This window comes from Poecilia reticulata, linkage group LG6, assembly GCF_000633615.1.
Source record: "Poecilia reticulata strain Guanapo linkage group LG6, Guppy_female_1.0+MT, whole genome shotgun sequence".
Lineage (NCBI taxonomy): Eukaryota > Metazoa > Chordata > Actinopteri > Cyprinodontiformes > Poeciliidae > Poecilia > Poecilia reticulata.
The window spans coordinates 12,834,481-12,853,969 of NC_024336.1; the positions used below are offsets into that span (position 1 = coordinate 12,834,481).

At 37.4% G+C, this 19,489-nt stretch overlaps 1 protein-coding gene across 1 annotated transcript in view; it reads left to right on the forward strand.

Moving 5' to 3' along the window:
- sema3d (sema domain, immunoglobulin domain (Ig), short basic domain, secreted, (semaphorin) 3D) overlaps window positions 1–17,752 on the forward strand; it is a 36,736-nt gene extending 18,984 nt beyond the window's left edge. The window contains exons 9-18 of the mRNA XM_017305161.1: window positions 2,612–2,736; window positions 2,960–3,029; window positions 3,113–3,257; window positions 3,843–4,065; window positions 4,228–4,316; window positions 4,550–4,591; window positions 7,681–7,838; window positions 9,813–9,877; window positions 10,030–10,169; window positions 16,671–17,752. Coding sequence (XP_017160650.1) covers window positions 2,612–2,736; window positions 2,960–3,029; window positions 3,113–3,257; window positions 3,843–4,065; window positions 4,228–4,316; window positions 4,550–4,591; window positions 7,681–7,838; window positions 9,813–9,877; window positions 10,030–10,169; window positions 16,671–17,126 — 1,513 coding nt within the window. The 3' untranslated portion in view covers window positions 17,127–17,752. The remainder of the gene's footprint in view (window positions 1–2,611; window positions 2,737–2,959; window positions 3,030–3,112; window positions 3,258–3,842; window positions 4,066–4,227; window positions 4,317–4,549; window positions 4,592–7,680; window positions 7,839–9,812; window positions 9,878–10,029; window positions 10,170–16,670) is intronic.
- The last annotated feature ends 1,737 nt before the right edge of the window (window positions 17,753–19,489 follow it).

Here is a 19,489-nt window from a genome sequence, read left to right on the forward strand (position 1 = left end):
ATATCCGGTTTCCTCCCATATATATATATATACAACCATATATTTGTGGTTGTAAGAGAGTTTTTTTTCTCTCTTACAACCACAAATGTGGTTGTAAGAAATGTCGTTGTAACACACATTATTGATAGATGTTGTTCTATCATTTTTTTCGATAGACCAACAAAAGATGACATATTTTTAAAATGGACATAAAATTACTCATGGTTTTCAAAAATGTTGGATAAATAYAAATACACGCTTTACTTTTCATATTTGCTTTCTTGCTAAACGGCTCTTTTTAGACAGACATTTGTGCAATAAAAAAACTYTTATTTGCACAGATGGGACCTGTGTTGTTGCATTGGCCAATGCAATAGACCAGWGGTCCTCAAACTACGGCCCGCCACCCCCTGAACAATACCAGAGAGCATTCAGATTTGTTTTCATATATGTTTGTTATGAACGCCRCATTCCGCGGTATATATATTATAGTATATATTCCGCCGCAATATATAATAGTCAGTCCCAGTGACCGTTTCACTAACGGTTTTTGCCCATGTGCTTTCTGGGTAAAAAACAATTGCCTGCCTTCTGTRAGGCAGGCAGAAAGGATATAAAGGAGATTCTTTTGAATTATGACCTTATTTGATTCTTTTTTTCCCCACCATCTTATACCCTGGAGTACTTCTTACATCTTTTTTCTTACCTTTACATTCCTTATTGGTGGATGACTATTTTCTTCTATGTGAAAGGACATACTTAAGGGCCCTTAAGATTAATTCACTTTGATGACGGTCACCATGTGAAGCATCTTTCGTAAGTGCATGCATTTTTCGAAAGGGGACACTTACCCACATTCTTGTTTTTGAATGTACCAAACCCTATCCGTCTTGTATAACTCATCCACTTACCTTTCCATGCCCCACTTGAGAACTCCAAGCAAAGCTCGGTCAAACATTGCAATTTGAGGAAAGTAAKTCACATGCAAAGATGAAACATGAGTTGTTTTGTAGAAAATGCTTTCATTTCAGAACTCCCTTCAAACAAKCTCCACTTCTATTTTTTTCCTCTTAGTTTGTTCTTAAATATGACAATTATATAAAGGGTCTCATTAGTACTAACTATGCAGCAGTTCTAGGAAGGCCCAAATATAATGAATCGCTATAAATCTATACCAGAGGTAACAAAGTCCAGTCCTTAGAAAGCTACTATACAGGTTTTGACTGTGCTATAACCTTTAGATGTATCCCTTCTCCMACACAAATGAATTAATTTCTGGCCTATCAGGCCTGTGCGGAGCTGCATGACATGTTAATGAAGGAAATCCGTCATTTGATCCGGCTGCGTTGGACATGGGCACCATTGATTTGGAGGTAGTTAGTACGTCTTAGAAATGGAATAAATTTGCAAATGAGTAAATAAATATGTCAGTGTATGTTATATATGAATAAATAACTTAATTTGTCTCATAAAATGTTTATTCATTATGTGTAAAAGTCATGAACAGTTTTATTCTTCTTTCATCGTCCTGCACCATGAAATTAACGTTGCCTGCCTAATTAGAGTCTAACATTCGGCAGAGGATGTCGACTTCAGGCCAACATTTTTTAAACTTATTTGATAGTCCTGTTCTACAGCTCAGAATTAATTTACTTTGGTGCCAGCACTACCCACTGCAGTCAACAGGTGGGGCTAAAACTTTGATTGTGAAATTGTTCTGTCATTGACAGGTTAACAAATCAGACATTAAAATTTATCTGTTAAGCAAAAGTGAATTACATTATGTATGTTATGATGCACTGCTACGCAGAAACCAGGAAGAAATTAGCTAAATAAAGAAATGCATATTTGGGAATTTGCAACATGTTAAATTATTATTATTATTACTATTATTATTGGCTGCACAGCGGCGCAGTTGGTAGAGCTGTTGCCTTGCAGCAAGAAGGTTCTGGGTTCAATTCCCGGCCCCGGTCTTTCTGGATAGAGTTTGCATGTTCTCCCTGTGCATGCGTGGGTTTTCTCCGGTGGGTTTTCTCCGGGTACTCCGGTTTCCTCCCACAGTCCAAAAACATGACTGTCAGGTTAATTTGCCTCTCCAAATTGCCCATAGGTGTGAGTGTGTGTGTACATGGTTGTTTGTCCTGTGTGTCTCTGTGTTGCCCTGCGACAGACTGGCGACCTGTCCAGGGTGACCCCGCCTTTCGCCCGGTACGTTAGCTGGAGATAGGCACCAGCAMCCCTCCCRACCCCATTAAGGGACAAGGGTGTAAAGAAAATGGATGGATTATTGTTATTTTTACAGATTTTAATTCTTAAACATTTAAGGCAATGCACTATAACCATTTAAAGAATCATTAGTGCTTCATATCATTATATCCAAATGTAAAACAATACATTAAATTATACTATTAGAACTTTGTAAGTAATTAAATTATTAATCTGTTTATTAGATTAGAACATTTTTAGGGCTTTGCACATATCTAGGCATGTTGTTCAGACAAATAGTGAGAGTAGTCAAAKTCAGAAGTTGTGTGCACCTCCACTATGAAGATCACCTGGACTCTACAGCTCTATTAAAAGTTCCTCATGGCATTATGGAACATCAGACCATGGTTTTGTGATTACTTGCTGTTGTGTTTCAGAATGATGTCGGCGGGCTTCGGAGTCTAACCAATAAGTGGACCACCTTCCTCAAAGCCAGGCTTGTGTGTTCAATTCCAGGACCAGATGGTGTGGACACACACTTTGATGAGCTCCGTAAGTGACTATGTGATTCAAAAGTGAGTCAGGACAATAAAATGACTTTTTTATCTTCTAACAGTGTTTTTCTGTGAGCATTTTATTTAATGAGTAATTGAATCAGCACATGCACAGTGGTAGATGTAGCCAATAATAGATTCCAGGTGAAAGCTGTAGAGTGGTGTCATTTAAAATAACCTTTGTGTTTCTCTTCTTTTATTTCTTCTTTTTTTTTTTGAAGAGGACATCTTTCTGCTTCCTACCAGAGATGAAAAAAACCCCATAGTGTATGCAGTCTTCTCTACTTCCAGGTAGGTCACGTTTTGTWTCATGTTCACAAACGTCTTCTTTCACCCCTGGCTTACATTGTTCCGCATTTGACCATTTCTTTAAGTTCCATTTTCCGGGGCTCAGCAGTATGTGTATATAGCATGGCAGACATAAGGGCGGCGTTCAATGGACCATACGCCCACAAAGAGGGGCCCGACCACAGATGGGTGGAATAYGAGGGGAGAATACCATATCCCCGTCCTGGAACGGTATGTTGTCCGACACATAGATGATTACAGAAAGAAAAATTGGGTCTTTCCTGGCTATAGATGTTATTTGGACAAGTCGGGGAACAAAAACACCCCACAGCTTTCTTTTAAATTACAAAATCATAAACATTACCGAATTTAAATGTGGAGGATTAAAGCGTGAAACACTGAAGAAGCTGCAGGGTATGTTATCATCTGCTTACTCGGCGTCATTACAAATGACCTAACCTTGGCTTTCACGAGGTTAAATGACATGTTAATCAGGTTCTCATTTAATTTGTTTAAGAATTCTAATCAAGGCAGTGAACAGGATGCTTGGGGGATGTGGTGCTTTATAAACCTCAGGTGCACAATTGAGTGAGGRCTCAGTATGAGCTATGGCAAACAATAAAGCAGGGGAGTGGGGATGCACAGATGTTTCACATTAGATTGTGTCATGCAGTTGTCGTTTTTACCACTAGATGGAGACATACATARGGAAATGTGAYGAAAGGATGTTCTTAATAGTTTAAAATATATCCAACAAAACATCTGTAATAATAATWAAAAAAAAGGGGGGGAATCATTTTTCTCTTGTTCTTTTAGTGCCCCAGTAAGACGTATGATCCAAGAATCAAAACCACCAAAGACTTTCCAGATGAGGTGATCAGTTTTATTCGATTCCACCCACTGATGCACCACTCAGTTTACCCTCTGGCTGGTCGACCGGTCTTCACACGTGTCCGAGTGGATTACTCCCTGACTCACATTGTGGTGGACAGGGTTATGGCAGATGATGGGCAATATGAGGTCATGTTCCTGGGAACAGGTGAGACTTTTTTTTTAAACACCAGAGGGCAGTGGATCACATAGACTCAGCAAATCCTCATGTCTAGACAAAGACTGAATATACTGRGTATAAAATCAACTATACACACAATATGCATGGCTTCCATAAGAAATAAAACTTTTATTTCTGTCTCTGCTGCAGATGCTGGTTCTGTTCTGAAGGTGGTGAGCATCACTCAAGAGAAGTGGTCAACAGAGGAAGTGATTCTTGAGGAGCTCCAGGTCTTCCAGGTGAGATATACATCTTAACCTTTGACACACAAATATAAAAAAAGATTTGCTTTCAGACATATTGTAGTAATTTTGTGGTTGTCAGTGGAGCAGCTGTCTCATAAAACCACAACATGGTTGCCCTGCCTTTCTAATTGTCATGCCTTTTGTATATTCAACAACATCACCTATTATTTTTTCCTTAAACCAATGCCGCAGTGTTTTTGAGGTGTTTTCCGATCTTGTTTCTTCAGGTTTCATCTCCCATCTTAACATTGGAGATTTCTTCTAAAAAGGTACATTACCCATGTTGCCCTCACAGCCTTACATCAGTGTGTCTACATCACATTTCTGTTCGCCCTTTCGATAATTCACACCTCACGCATTCCGTATGTCTCATGACGCATGCCTGATGTGTCACAAGACGAGCTTTTTTATTTGCCCTTTGCTTACACATGCATTCAGGTTGACACTGCGTTAGACTGTCCTCCTTCTCCTGCAGCTCTTTCACTCTTCCATCTAATTGCATTGGGGTCAGAGGTGTCAGTAGACACTTCAGCCCCAATCACAACTGCTATTAATCCTGAACACTGTCTGACCTGTTTGTGCCTGCCTGTTGTTGTTTCCAGACATGTCAGGCCGTATCCTTTGAGTTGCATTTGTTGGCATTTTGAAGCTAATAATAAATTGTAACATACAATTAGTAACTAACAGACACCCTAATATCGGATACAAAGTGCTCTGTTTTGTAGTTGTGCTTAGTTAAAAAAGTTACTTTAGTGATGCCATTTTTCTTTGTAATTACCACAAAAATTYCCAGCTTTTGAMAGAAATAGCTCATTACATGACAGAGGAAAAAAACAGTGCTTTCCTCTACGTCAAYAGTAMATTTCATCTTGGCCAYAGTTTTAACAGTTATCAATAACTTTCTGGCATAATTTTGGTGGAAATATCTAAGTTTCATGCCTACGACCAGCACCCCATAGATAACAACCTATATATGAATATTAAAGAAAAAAAACATAAAATAAAACATTGTTGCACTTTTTATGGTCTCTTTGTCTTGYACAAGAAAACTGTTCCACAACTTCAATTTCAGAAATATTAGAACATGAGTTGAAGTGAAAATCTCAAATATCATTTGTTATGTCATTTTCTGCAATATCAAATATAAAGCAAATTATTGTTCACAGATATCTAATCCGCATGATTAAAGAATAAAATAGTTATTACACTTTTCAGCTTCTAACACTAAATCACATTTCAAAAACTGTCATAATTCTCAGGNATTTCTGTCTCTGCTGCAGATGCTGGTTCTGTTCTGAAGGTGGTGAGCATCACTCAAGAGAAGTGGTCAACAGAGGAAGTGATTCTTGAGGAGCTCCAGGTCTTCCAGGTGAGATATACATCTTAACCTTTGACACACAAATATAAAAAAAGATTTGCTTTCAGACATATTGTAGTAATTTTGTGGTTGTCAGTGGAGCAGCTGTCTCATAAAACCACAACATGGTTGCCCTGCCTTTCTAATTGTCATGCCTTTTGTATATTCAACAACATCACCTATTATTTTTTCCTTAAACCAATGCCGCAGTGTTTTTGAGGTGTTTTCCSATCTTGTTTCTTCAGGTTTCATCTCCCATCTTAACATTGGAGATTTCTTCTAAAAAGGTACATTACCCATGTTGCCCTCACAGCCTTACATCAGTGTGTCTACATCACATTTCTGTTCGCCCTTTCGATAATTCACACCTCACGCATTCCGTATGTCTCATGACGCATGCCTGATGTGTCACAAGACGAGCTTTTTTATTTGCCCTTTGCTTACACATGCATTCAGGTTGACACTGCGTTAGACTGTCCTCCTTCTCCTGCAGCTCTTTCACTCTTCCATCTAATTGCATTGGGGTCAGAGGTGTCAGTAGACACTTCAGCCCCAATCACAACTGCTATTAATCCTGAACACTGTCTGACCTGTTTGTGCCTGCCTGTTGTTGTTTCCAGACATGTCAGGCCGTATCCTTTGAGTTGCATTTGTTGGCATTTTGAAGCTAATAATAAATTGTAACATACAATTAGTAACTAACAGACACCCTAATATCGGATACAAAGTGCTCTGTTTTGTAGTTGTGCTTAGTTAAAAAAGTTACTTTAGTGATGCCATTTTTCTTTGTAATTACCACAAAAATTYCCAGCTTTTGAMAGAAATAGCTCATTACATGACAGAGGAAAAAAACAGTGCTTTCCTCTACGTCAAYAGTAMATTTCATCTTGGCCAYAGTTTTAACAGTTATCAATAACTTTCTGGCATAATTTTGGTGGAAATATCTAAGTTTCATGCCTACGACCAGCACCCCATAGATAACAACCTATATATGAATATTAAAGAAAAAAAACATAAAATAAAACATTGTTGCACTTTTTATGGTCTCTTTGTCTTGYACAAGAAAACTGTTCCACAACTTCAATTTCAGAAATATTAGAACATGAGTTGAAGTGAAAATCTCAAATATCATTTGTTATGTCATTTTCTGCAATATCAAATATAAAGCAAATTATTGTTCACAGATATCTAATCCGCATGATTAAAGAATAAAATAGTTATTACACTTTTCAGCTTCTAACACTAAATCACATTTCAAAAACTGTCATAATTCTCAGGGCAGCTCTCCTGTTTTTACAAAGTCCTCTGATATGGGAGAAAAATTCCCCCAATCACTGATAATTTCAGGTCTTAAGGAACTGACTCATCTAGCATCTCAAGGAACTTCTCATTTTCAAATATAACAAACTGCCAGTGAAAGCAGATGCAGTTATGGGAACATCAGAGGCTTACGGGATTAAACCCGTTTGAGTTATGACTGCAAAACGGCCTAAAGAAAACATGAAGATGAATAAAAGCAATCGATAAATAAAATAATCAACATTTTCAATTTAAAAACAATTTMTGCTGCTAAATTACTGAATAAGAAACACATCAGCTAAAGAACAAAAACATTTAGTTTACTCTGTTATTTAGGTTCGTCAACCATCAGACTGGTGCAAATGCTGTTATTCCCATTCAGCATTTGTTGAATGCAAATGTTGAATTTGCATTCAGCTTTTAAGTGCTTCAGGAAACCCTGATTATTCACATAACTTCTTAAAAAATATCTCATCATTCTTCAATGGTGCAAATGTCAACACTACTCTGGCTTTTTTTCATTTATATATAAAATGTTATTTCAATGTGGAAAGACAGCAGTTGAAATAAACCATTTAAAGGCCCAAATTAACATTGTGTTTATGCCAAAAATGACTGAATGGTAACATCTTACAGGAACCTTATATAGCTTCTTTTTTTTTTTTTAAACAAATTCTACAATAATGTTGTGTTTGATTTTAGCAGCAACTRTACGTGGGTTCCAGGGAAGGTCTCGCTCAAGTTTCCCTCAGCAGATGTCACCTGTATGGCCAGGCCTGTGCTGAATGCTGCCTAGCACGAGACCCCTACTGCGCGTGGGATGGACACACATGCTCCCGATATGTCCCGGCATCTAAGAGGTGGGAAATGAGATGCAGCTGTGCAGTTCATACGTAGTTTTTTTTTTCCGGTACATGTTTGTGTTCTTGAAAGAATTGTTGTTTAGCTTGGGATYTTCTGAAAATCTCATGTTGTGCTTTATGTTTTTATTAGATCTTTTTGGTACGAGCAAATTGTTTTGTAGAGAGAMACTTTTTTTGATGTGTCCTCTAAAAATGCTTTGGTTAGAATTAGAATTTTGTTTCCAYAATTTATTCCGCACCCCRTCTCAGTGTCACCATTGTTAAACAAGCTGTGTATGTCGTTTTCCCATGTTTTTGTTATTTGTCCTTTCATRCATGTGTCTAAACTCTRCAGAAACAAGACCCAACAGTTATGGGTCACACTGCCTTATTATTAGACCGTGGGGATGCTGTTTTTGTTTTGGAATTAGTGGAGGCCCTGCTTTCTTGGTTTCCCCTGATCTTTGAAAGTAGATCTTAAGTGATTATGTGCTACAGATGTCCCAGGAGGAAGTGGAGGAAGAAACAATATAAACTAAGGGAGTCCAAGTGAGCAACATCACAAAAGAGGACAAGTAAATTCTTGTCTGGTGTGAAATTTCAGAATTATTTCCTGTGAAGCTGTTTGACAGAAAAAGAAATAGAATTAAACATATTGAAGTAACATTTCTACTTCAGGAATCTTATCCTGGGGCAGTTCTGTAAATGCCACTGTTTCCACTGCAGTTACTGCTAAAAAATGATCAGTGTTAAAATGTTCCCCATAAAACGGCCCTGGTAGGAAGACAGCTGTTATGAAATTTCTCCTAACCTCCAGTAGGGATATTTAAGGTAGGAAGGAAGGAGGGAAGGAGCATGTCCAATGGGAACATTCTTAAGTCAAAGTAATGTTTGGATTTTAATCTGTTTATATTAGAATGCTTTACAGTATTTAAACAATACAGAATAGTTCACCATTATAATCTTCATCAGAAGTTCATCTTTTCTGCTCCACAAATGCAGTCAAGCTGGAATTCTGCATTTATGAAATACATTTTACTTCATAACAGCACTGAAGTCATTGTTGAATGACAATGACTGAAGTCATTCTCATTCAACAATGGGGGTGCTCCCCCACCCCCCACCCCACAAATCACAGGCTTTTACGCTTGTAAGAGGGGACTTTTCCTATTTTTCTCCTTCACTTGACAACACTCCTCTGTTACAAGTACAGAGCGGGAGGACAAAGAGACGCATMWAACTGTCAACAGATGTAATTTAAAGAAACCGCAGCAGCAGTCAAAACTGAAACAACAAAAAGACTTGGGCAGATTAAGTGTTAATTAGGTTTCTAGGTTTGAAGATTCACAGTGACATAATTCAACCATGCCAAATCAGAATACAAGTAAATGAAATGCAGCTTCTTCAGTAAAKAAAAAATACACCTGCATACCTTTTATAAATAATAAAGGAAACAAATTGAGTTGTGACTGTAAAACMTTTGGTGTTTATTTTGCATTCWGGTTTGYCATCCTTGCCTGGGGTCTTACTGCRTGGAATTTGCTTGTTCTCCCCATGTGGATTCTATCCAGGTGCTGCGGCTTCCTCCCATRATCCAAAACATGRCTGCTAGGCTAACTAGCACTAGGCTAACTGGTGTGTCCCAGGCTTGATTGTTCTGGATTACCATTCAATGACCGCAGGACCGTGCACAGAGAAGCAAAGCCATCTTAGAACTGTTTGTAAAGCAAATATAATTTGTATAAAATAAGCAAAAAGGGATGCCAATGTAAATCTATCAGTTTAGCTTTATCAACAAATGTGTCGATTTGTGTACATGATCACTGCGTTTTTCTRCTTTCACAYTTGTGAAATTGTAAGATCTACTAAGAAGGAGATTTAAATTTCCTGTAACACCAAGCCATAAACTACAAGAAAGGTACAAATCATTTTTGTACATGACTGCATAAAGCTTAACGAATGTAGATGAATGTATTTGTCTTTGCTTTTCAGACGTTCCAGAAGACAGGACATTAAAAATGGAGATCCTGCCATTCAGTGCTGGGACACAGAAGACAGTATGTAGACTTTATTCTGCTTGGAGACGTGTGTTGTAGATCACATTAACAATGTTTCCCACTATGCACATTATTCACTTGCTACAATGYAGGTAGAWTAATTAAWAWGATTCACAGTTGGATAATTACCTATTTTTGTTTTACGTTTTCAGGTCACGGTGGCGGCAACGTGGAGGAGAGAGTTCTTTTTGGAGTTCAGAACAACTCCACCTTCCTTGAATGCATCCCAAAGTCTCAACAGGCCCAAATCCGGTGGTACATGCAAAAATTGGGATCTGAACGCAGGGAAGAGGTCAGTGCTCATAATAATCCACAGATTTTTGCACAAACCAGCCAAACACTCTGGCATGAACAGTTTAATGTCTTCCCAACTTACTCCTCTTTCTCTAAGATTTCTGAAGACAGCCATTATTGCTTTCTTTGGATGTACCTCAGTTCTTTTTTCTTTTGCTGGTGGATCAGAAAGCATGGACGTTATTGGGCCAAAGACAATTATAGCTTACAAAAGAATGTTACAGTATACAGAAACTTTATATTTGACTTCAGCCTCTCTGGCTCTGAAGTCAGAGTGTTGAACACTTGGCTACAGTTTTCATCACTCCCTGTGTAGTTGACGTTTATGGGTATTTATGACTTTCCATAATTTTTTGCACCTTTCCTGTCCTTGAGGGAGGTAAGGAATGACTTACTTTAACCAGACGCACCCAAAGGGATAATGAAGCAGAAGTGAAATGTGCAAAACTGTATTATGAAAGTGAATTTTAATCAACATTTTACTGCCACTACTTATTTTGTCAATGATCTGGATCTTGCAGATAGGTGTGCGTGTGTTGTGTGTTGCTGTATTACTAAGTATCTGACCGATACCAAKTAAATACAGAAATAGTATCACTGATACGGATTTCGATACTGATGCTTTTTCCCTGAAATATTGCTATCAATGAATTATTTAGTGGTTTGACTTCAGTTAGTTATTTACAGTTGTAATAAATATATATTAGGCAAATAAAAGCATTTTAACTATAAAATGACACAAATAGAAATAAAATACTTTTTTTTCAGTTTCAGTAACATTTTTTTTCCCACTGCCTGATGGCTTTAATCGGTATGTTATAATGACAACTCTGGTCACATATTATATTGTGAAAGCCGAGAGAGACAGAGAGGTGTACTGTTTGTGCAGACAGTGTCGGAATGAAGCTGTGCTTATGAGGGAATTGAACAGGCTGAATTTAAAAGAAAACATACCTTTGTAATGTTTGAGCACAAACATTACAAAGGTATGACATCCTGGTAAGACGTCACATTTTAATTCCTGTGTATGTGCTGACATGAACTACTTGAGGAAATTCAAGGAATTTGCTGAATATACAGGTCCTTCTCAAAAAATAGCATATTGTGATAAAATTCATTATTTTCCATAATGTAATGATAAAAATTAAACTGTCATATATTTTAGATTCATTGCACACCAACTGAAATATTTCAGGTCTTTTATTGTTTTAATACTGATGATTTTGGCATACAGCTCATGAAAACCCAAAATYCCTRTCTCAAAAAATTAGCATATCATGAAAAGGTTCTCTGAACAAGCAGTTAACCTCATCATCTGAATCAAYRAAGTAACTCTAAACACCTGCAAAAGATTCCTGAGGYTTTTAAAAACTCCCAGCCTGGTTCATTACTCAAAACCTCAATCATGGGTAAGACTGCTGACCTGACTGATGTCCAGAAGGCCATCATTGACACCCTCAAGCAAGAGGGTAAGACACAGACATTTCTGAACCAATAGGCTGTTCCCAGAGTGCTGTATCAAGGAACCTCAGTGGGAAGTCTGTGGGAAGGAAAAAGTGTGGCAGAAAACGCTGCACAACGAGAAGAGGTGACCGGACCCTGAGGAAGATTGTTGAGAAGGGCCGATTCCAGACCTTGGGGGACCTGTGGAAGCAGTGGACTGAGTCTGGAGTAGAAACATCCAGAGCCACCATGCACAGGCGTGTGCAGGAAATGGGCTACAGGTGCTGCATTCCCCAGGTCAAGTTACTTTTGAACCAGAAACAGCGGCAGAAGAGCCTGACCTGGGCTGCAGAGAAGCAGCACTGGACTGTTGCTCAGTGGTCCAAAGTACTTTTTTTGGATGAAAGCAAATTTTGCATGTCATTCAGAAATCAAGGTACCAGAGTCTGGAGGAAGACTGGGGAGGAGGAAATGCCAAAATGCCAGAAGTCCAGTTTTAAGTACCCACACTCAGTGATGGTCTGGGGAGCCATGTCAGCTGCTGGTGTCGGTCCACTGTGTTTTATCAAGGGCAGGGTCAATGCAGCAGCTATCAGGAGATTTTGAAGCACTTCATGCTTCCATCTGCTGAAAAGCTTTATGGAGATGTAGATATAATTTTTCAGCACAACCTGGCACCTGCTCACAGTGCCAAAACCACTGGTATTACTGACCATGGTGTTACTGTACTCAATTGGCCTGCCAACTCTCCTGACCTGAACCCCATAGAGAATCTGTGGGATATTGTGAAGAGAAAGTTGAGAGACGCATGACCCAAAACTCTGGATGAGCTTAAGGCCGCTATCCAAGCATCCTGGGCCTCCATAACACCTCAGCAGTGCCACAGGCTGATTGCCTCCATACCACACYGTATTGAAGGCTGCAAAAGGATTTCTGACCAAGTATCGAGTGCATAACTGAACATAATTATTTGAAGGTTGACTTTTTTGGTATTAAAGCGCTTTTCTTTTATTGGTCGGATGAAATATGCTAATTTTTTGAGATAGGAATTTTGGTTTTTAGGAGCTGTATGCCAAAATCATCAGTATTAAAACAATAAAATACCTGAAATATTTCAGTTGGTGTGCAATGAATCTAAAATATATGACAGTTTAATTTTTATCATTACATTATGGAAAATAATTAACTTCATCACAATATGCAATTTTTTTTAGAAGGACCTGTATAGAAGAGAAGCTGCAAATAAAAGTGTTAACCACCACTCACCTTGGTACTCATATCAATATGTAGATTGATATGCCCAGCCCTTCTGGCAGATAAGAAATTAATCCTTTGGATTAGTTTGATTGAGACCAAARAGGCACAACTCACAACTAAAAAATTTCCCTCTGTAAAAACATGGTTTTCAAATCAACAACAAAGATGTACTGTTTAGACAAGAAATCGAAATAACTGATATTATTAGTAGAAACTAGTTGACGTGGAACATGATAAAAACTCCAAAGAGGGAAAAAGCCCATACTTAAAAGATCTATTATTTTTAAGTAGAATATATGAAAGTTTATGTTCAGAAGTTTTTCTTTAAGTCTGATAGGGAAGCATTACAGACTTTGTATTTAACTAGAAAATCCAAAAATATATGTATAATTATATATTTTTTACCTAAACARAAAGCTCTTATACAATGGTTTAAATGCCTATTTTAAGAACTGCAGACGAGGAAAACCTAAAATTGTCAGAAACTACTTTGCATGCAAAGTATTCCAACATGTGAGTTGYCTTTGGCTTCAATTGGGAATCCAACAGCTGTTTTCCAACTGTGTTCTAAAACTCTTGGTCATAAAGATTTAAGACAAGCAGAGGTGCAAAGAAAAACATGAGGTGGAAAAGATGATTTAATTTGTAGAAATAGACTCATTAGCTATACTTTCCTTCACTGAAACAACAAAGATATATTTATTCAGCCCTTCTTTCTCCTGTCCAAACATTTAAAGTCTTGTTTCTCCCATTGTTAATGGCCCTCCTGCTGGCTAACTTACACACTCCTCATCTCTGACTCCAATTTTCTTTTCTTCTAATTTACCCTCTCAGTTGTCTGCTTTTGGCTTTATGTCTCAGGAGAGAATCTAAGTCCAGACAGGTGCAATGGACTCCTGCCTTACATACTCTGACTAAGGAAAACACCTTGTTCTTTTGTCTTTGGTGTGTTTGTCTGTCTCTGTATTTATCTTTGCAACCCCACAGCGGAAACCATAACAAAACACTCACAATGCACAGCCATGTGTTTTAGGGTAGTTCACATAAAGGGATGTTTACTATGTTTTTGTCTAGGAATGCAGTGATAGTTGACCTGTTGCACCAAAGTAATGGTGTATATTCAAAGTCTTCCTGTGAAGATCCTCTAAGTTATAGAACRAAGTAAAGATTAAATGAARCACATAATATTAATTCAGAGAATTGGTTAGTTTTGCAACAGCCAGGTTTCTTTTGTGTTTTATTTATCATAATGTGCAAATKAAATATTTAATGCAACAATAAATGTTTTAAGAATAAAATACTAAAACCTTAGATCTCCTTCAGACTAAAATTCCAGCAGCCATTGAATGAATGTATGTTTATTTAACTGACTAAAACAAACAATTACGTTCAACAGAAACCACTCACATATGTTAGAAATTTTWWAAATGACCTAAGTTCAGTAAAAAAGGATTTTTAACAGAACATATTGTGGCTATGCCTCAACCATTTTAGGAAGAAAATCTTGACTTGACAGTGTGTAGCTGCCACRTCAACAACACRGCATGTGGCTCATCTACAAAGTGAGTCACAAAAGTTTACTGCTAAACAAGCTGGCTGTTCACAAAGGACTTTGTCAAAGAACTTAATGGGAAATTGAGTGAAAGGAAAAAGTGAAATTCACAGACAATTACATTCTTGAAAGGATGTAATTGTGAAACCTTTGGTAAAAGAGACGCTGAAATAAGAAGCAGACCTCAGATTTCCGACAGTTCGTCTCAAAGTCCAACATCTAAATCATTACCATCAGGCGCACCACTGTCCTATTCAGAGGCTGTAACCATAACAGTAGCAGCTTCCCTWTGTTGTGTTTATAAAATTCTTATCTACAGTATCTAAGTTTAATATTTTCCTCCTCCTCTGTTTTTCTGTATTCTGACCAATTTCCACTWTAAGCCTTACATTTCTATCCCACCCTAATCACCTCACACTTTCTATYATGATGCTGCTCAGTTTGTAGACTTGGTTTTCTCGTATCTTTCATGTTGTCTAGACAGCTTCTCTCTGTGTTTTCCCCTCTGTGTTTTGATGGAGACATCCTCAGCCAGCTGCAGTCTGCACCTGCAATGTAATGCTCACTCTTGTTTTTATCCCACCACTAAGGTTATTAAAGATATTAACTGAAGAAATGTAGCTGTCACACTCACAACATCCTTGCAAGTGTGTATGTTCACCCCCTGGAGTCTGAAATATTTTACCATTAAAAAATAACTMGTGAGAAAGGCATGGATAATGATAAAATGCATGCCGTGTTCATTAAATCAAGGCTTGCCCTCTTTTACAACATGTGAATTTAATTTGATACTTAAGGTGTCAGGGTAACTAAAAGAAAATACAAATATGCATCTGGGTGTGTCTTCAATGCAGAATTGTTACTTTGATGTGCTGCATTGCCATTATTTTTGGAGTGGTTAAATCACACACCATGGTACAAATATACGCAAATAAAACAGACCATCTGGGTGAGTTTAAATGTCTGGTGCCGTTTCTTAGTCACGGATGCCTTTATTTCGGACTGTGGAGAAGCTTAAAAGACCCAAAATGAGCACATAAACGCTGATTGGATTGTTTTAAATTGAGAAAGACTTTTATATGTTCGGAAAAAAACTCACGTTTTGCCAAGTCACTGCAGTGTATTAGAACACGGCAATGTGATGGAGTAGGTAATATAACACATGTCATATATATTTACAGCCCTTCAGTGGCTGCAAATATGTACTGTATGTATTTTATTGTGATTTATGTCACACACCAACACAAATCAGTGCATAAAGATTTGGTAAATGGAAGGAAAAATATAACTTTGACATTCAGTGTTTCCTTTGTTAATGTCAATCACGTTTTTTCAGCGGGAACAGAAAACTGTATAAATGTTTAATGGGTGTGAATACCTTTGCAGTGAACTGTAGACACTAACATTCACAAGGAAAAACAAATCTGTCACACACATAAAATTCATGTTACTTATAACTTCAAATAGTCACAGGAGGACTATGGATGTTTACTTTTAAAGAAGTCAGACATGCACAAGCAGTAACACAGTGCACACACACACACACACRCACGCACTGGTTTCTCATGCTCCTTCATGGTCATCTTAACACTGCTGCATTGCTTCAAGTTGAAACAGAAGCAATGCCACGTGATTAATCATCTGGTTGGTAAAGAATGGCAGAATCCGAAAKACTGAACTGCTGTAGATGTCCAGGTTTCTATTCTGAGCTCTTGGATGAGTCATCAACACAATGTTGGATCTAATTTGCTAGGCTTGGGCTAATTCTGGAAAWGTTCCCACATTTTTCCACGTTTTCTTCATTTGACAATAATGACTTTCACAGTGGCTCATTTCAGTCCCAAAGTCTTTAGGCCCTTCTCATGCTGAGATGGGTCATAAGGAGACTTATTTTTTTCTTCTTGAATTTCTTCAAATCAGGGCATATTGCCTTGTGTTTGAGATCTTTTACCATTGTTCATYATYGTTATCTGACAGATTGTATTTAAGCAATATTTTGATATCAGGTTGTTGTTGTCCATAATAAATGTAGTTGGAAACTCATGTGTATCACAAAAGCAAAATTACAGAAATAGATTTTTTTTTTTAGATTACATACACTTTCAAACTTAATACCATATTGAGTATTTCTATTTTTTTTTTTTTATAGCAGAAGGATTCTTGAGTTTTCTTTATTTGAAAACAGATGTGATCTTTTCATCTCAATCTCTCTGATGAGTCTCTGTCATGTTTGTTTTTTCCTCCCAGGTCAGGCTGGACGATCGTGTTGTCCACACAGACCGAGGACTTCTAATTCGCTCCCTCCATGCCTCTGACGTTGGCATATACTTCTGTGTGGCTCAGGAACACACACACTTCACACACACTCTCCTTCGTCTCACGCTGCAGCTTCTCACACACGGACAACTTGACAAAAAACCAAAGCTCAGCGAAGACGTCGTAGAGCTGCACCATAACGCAGAGGCCCGTCAACGTTACAAGGACTATTTGAGAGTAATGAGCTCTCCCTTCCACTCCTTRGAAGAGTACTGCGATTCACTTTGGCTGGATAAGAGGGCGTCCAGGATGAGAGGGAAAAGTTTAGGACATGGCAAATGGAAACACATACAGGACATGAAGAAGAATAGAAACAGGAGACACCACAGGGACAGAGAGGAAGACAAAGAGAGAAAGAGCAGAGGGAGGGTAATTAGGGCAGTGTGAAGGCGAAGAAGAGGGRCAAGACATGAATATTTTTATAAACAAACTTCTTCTGTACATCTAAGAATGGGGTTAAGGGTGAAACTAGTGGGACACAGAAATGTAAAGTTGCTGCCCTAAATGAGGTTCTGACAAAGTTCTGCCAATTTGATGTCTGACTAATTATCCAAATGTTTCCAAACCTTTACACTTTTTTTCTTTTTTTCATCTGTATGTTTATACCTTGGGAAGTGAAAACAATACTGATTGCATACATGGGTAACTACACAATTATTTTATAGTGACAAAGCAGTTTTTGCAACTTTATCGTCTATAAGCTTTAAAGCCATATTTCTTTCTCCAGCTGAATTCCATCAACACAACACTGTTTAATAAAAAAATGTTAAAGGTAAAATAAAAATACTTAAGGAAAATTTGACGACATTGCATAAATGTTAAATTAGTGTAAATATTTATGTAACATGTACAGTAAGTGTAGCATTCTACTTTTTCTGCAATACCATTTTGTATTTCTAAAAAAATATGTTATGTTGTATTTCCTCCCTCCTGTTTGATGTAGACTTGATAGATTTTGTTAATTTACTAGTGTTTCAAAAAGATATTTAAATAAAATTACCTCACATTCGTGATCAGTTTTATTTTATTTTTCCCATTATGAGCAGAAATGGAATCAAACACAGTCATTGCTGCACTTAAAGTGCACAAAAAAAAAAAATAGGTTAGGGTTAGTTCAGCTGAGCCTCTCYTGATTTAGCAGCTCAATTCCCCCTGCGCTGTGCAGATGCCACAATGATTCAGGACCAGCTGGTCTGTTGTTCGATGTGAGTGTGGGTAATAGCAAGCGGGCATTTTCAGGAACATGAAAAACAATACATTTCTCTAAAATGTTTTTAGGGAAAAAAAAAGTTTAGAAAGCTTGAAAAGTAAATKAAGTAGCAAGTGTTATATAACCAAAAGCACCTGACCTGATTTACATTTTATAATTACATAAAATTCAAATCGATAGAGCATTTGTGCATCACATACTCCACACAGTAACATATTTTCTTCTATGCAATGCATTGCTGTGACAGCAGAATACGTCCAAATTAAACAGGGTTGTTGATTAAATGAATGTTTAATTATCGTTGATGTAAGAGCTGAATATTTTTGCACTCGTCTACTTTGTGTTTATTCACAGTGAAATTTCATGCTTGCTATAACAGAGATAATAAATATTTTAGGCACTTCCTCCTTGTTTATAGTTTATTTATCAGTCAGCTACAGAGAGCAAACTGCTTTCTCCTCTCCAAAAAGGAAACTATAAAGGGACACCAGAGCGGCACAATAACACGCAGTGAAAAAGCTCAGAGCAAGTCCAACATGTTCCTTTCACATTTCTTGCTTAATGTAATAGAATCTTAAGAAGTTTGTTTATTTCTAACATTGGCAGAAAATATGTACTACCTTTAGAATGCTGTAGTAATTAGGTCGACATGTTTTTTTAAAAATCGGGGAGAATTAATCGCACTGTTAAGTAAAATAACTGCATGCTAGACACATCGATCTGCTTAGACTTTTTTTATTAGGACTTTTTTAACATTGGTAACTTTTTATCCTGGATAGAAAGGTTTGCTCAATAAATCCGATGGTTCTTCTTAATACGTTCCCTGTGCGTGGTTAACCCGGAGGTTAACATAACCTTTACATTTGAATGGAGAAAAGTCATTAGGAGATGATTTAGTGGTATGATCTGTGGCTAGACAGGATTTCTAGAAGGAAGTGGTGAATTTGATGTGATTGGAGTAATGAGAGTCCTTAGGGAATCTCTGTGGAAGAGCTATGAAATAATGGCACATTGCCATTAAAAAACATTGATTTACTTGTGTCCACTGATCCATATGGTCAACTTCACCTTCACATTCACATGTAGATTCAATAAATGCTCATCAATTTTCTCTCTGTGAAATCTTAATGTTAAATCTTAATCTTATTTTTGGACCTAGAATTTGATTTTGTCTGACATTGTTTTGTTAGAAACATGGGTTATTTGCCTTCATTTGGGTTTTCTCCCACCAGTGGTGGGAAGTAACGAAGTACAAGTACTTCGTTACTGTACTTAAGTACAATTTTTGTGTATCTGTACTTTACTTAAGTAGATTTAATAATGGATACTTTCTACTTTTACTCCACTACATTTTACAGYAAGTATCTGTACTTTCTACTTCACTACATTTCTACAAAACTGTCGCGTTACTCGTTACATCCAAGTCGCGTTGCTCTTTTTTTCCTTTAAAATGTGAAGTTCAAGGATTTAAGGTGGCGCCGTAAAATCCGATCAATAACGTGACTTACGTGTCTGTTGTCAACCATCGCCTCCACCTTTA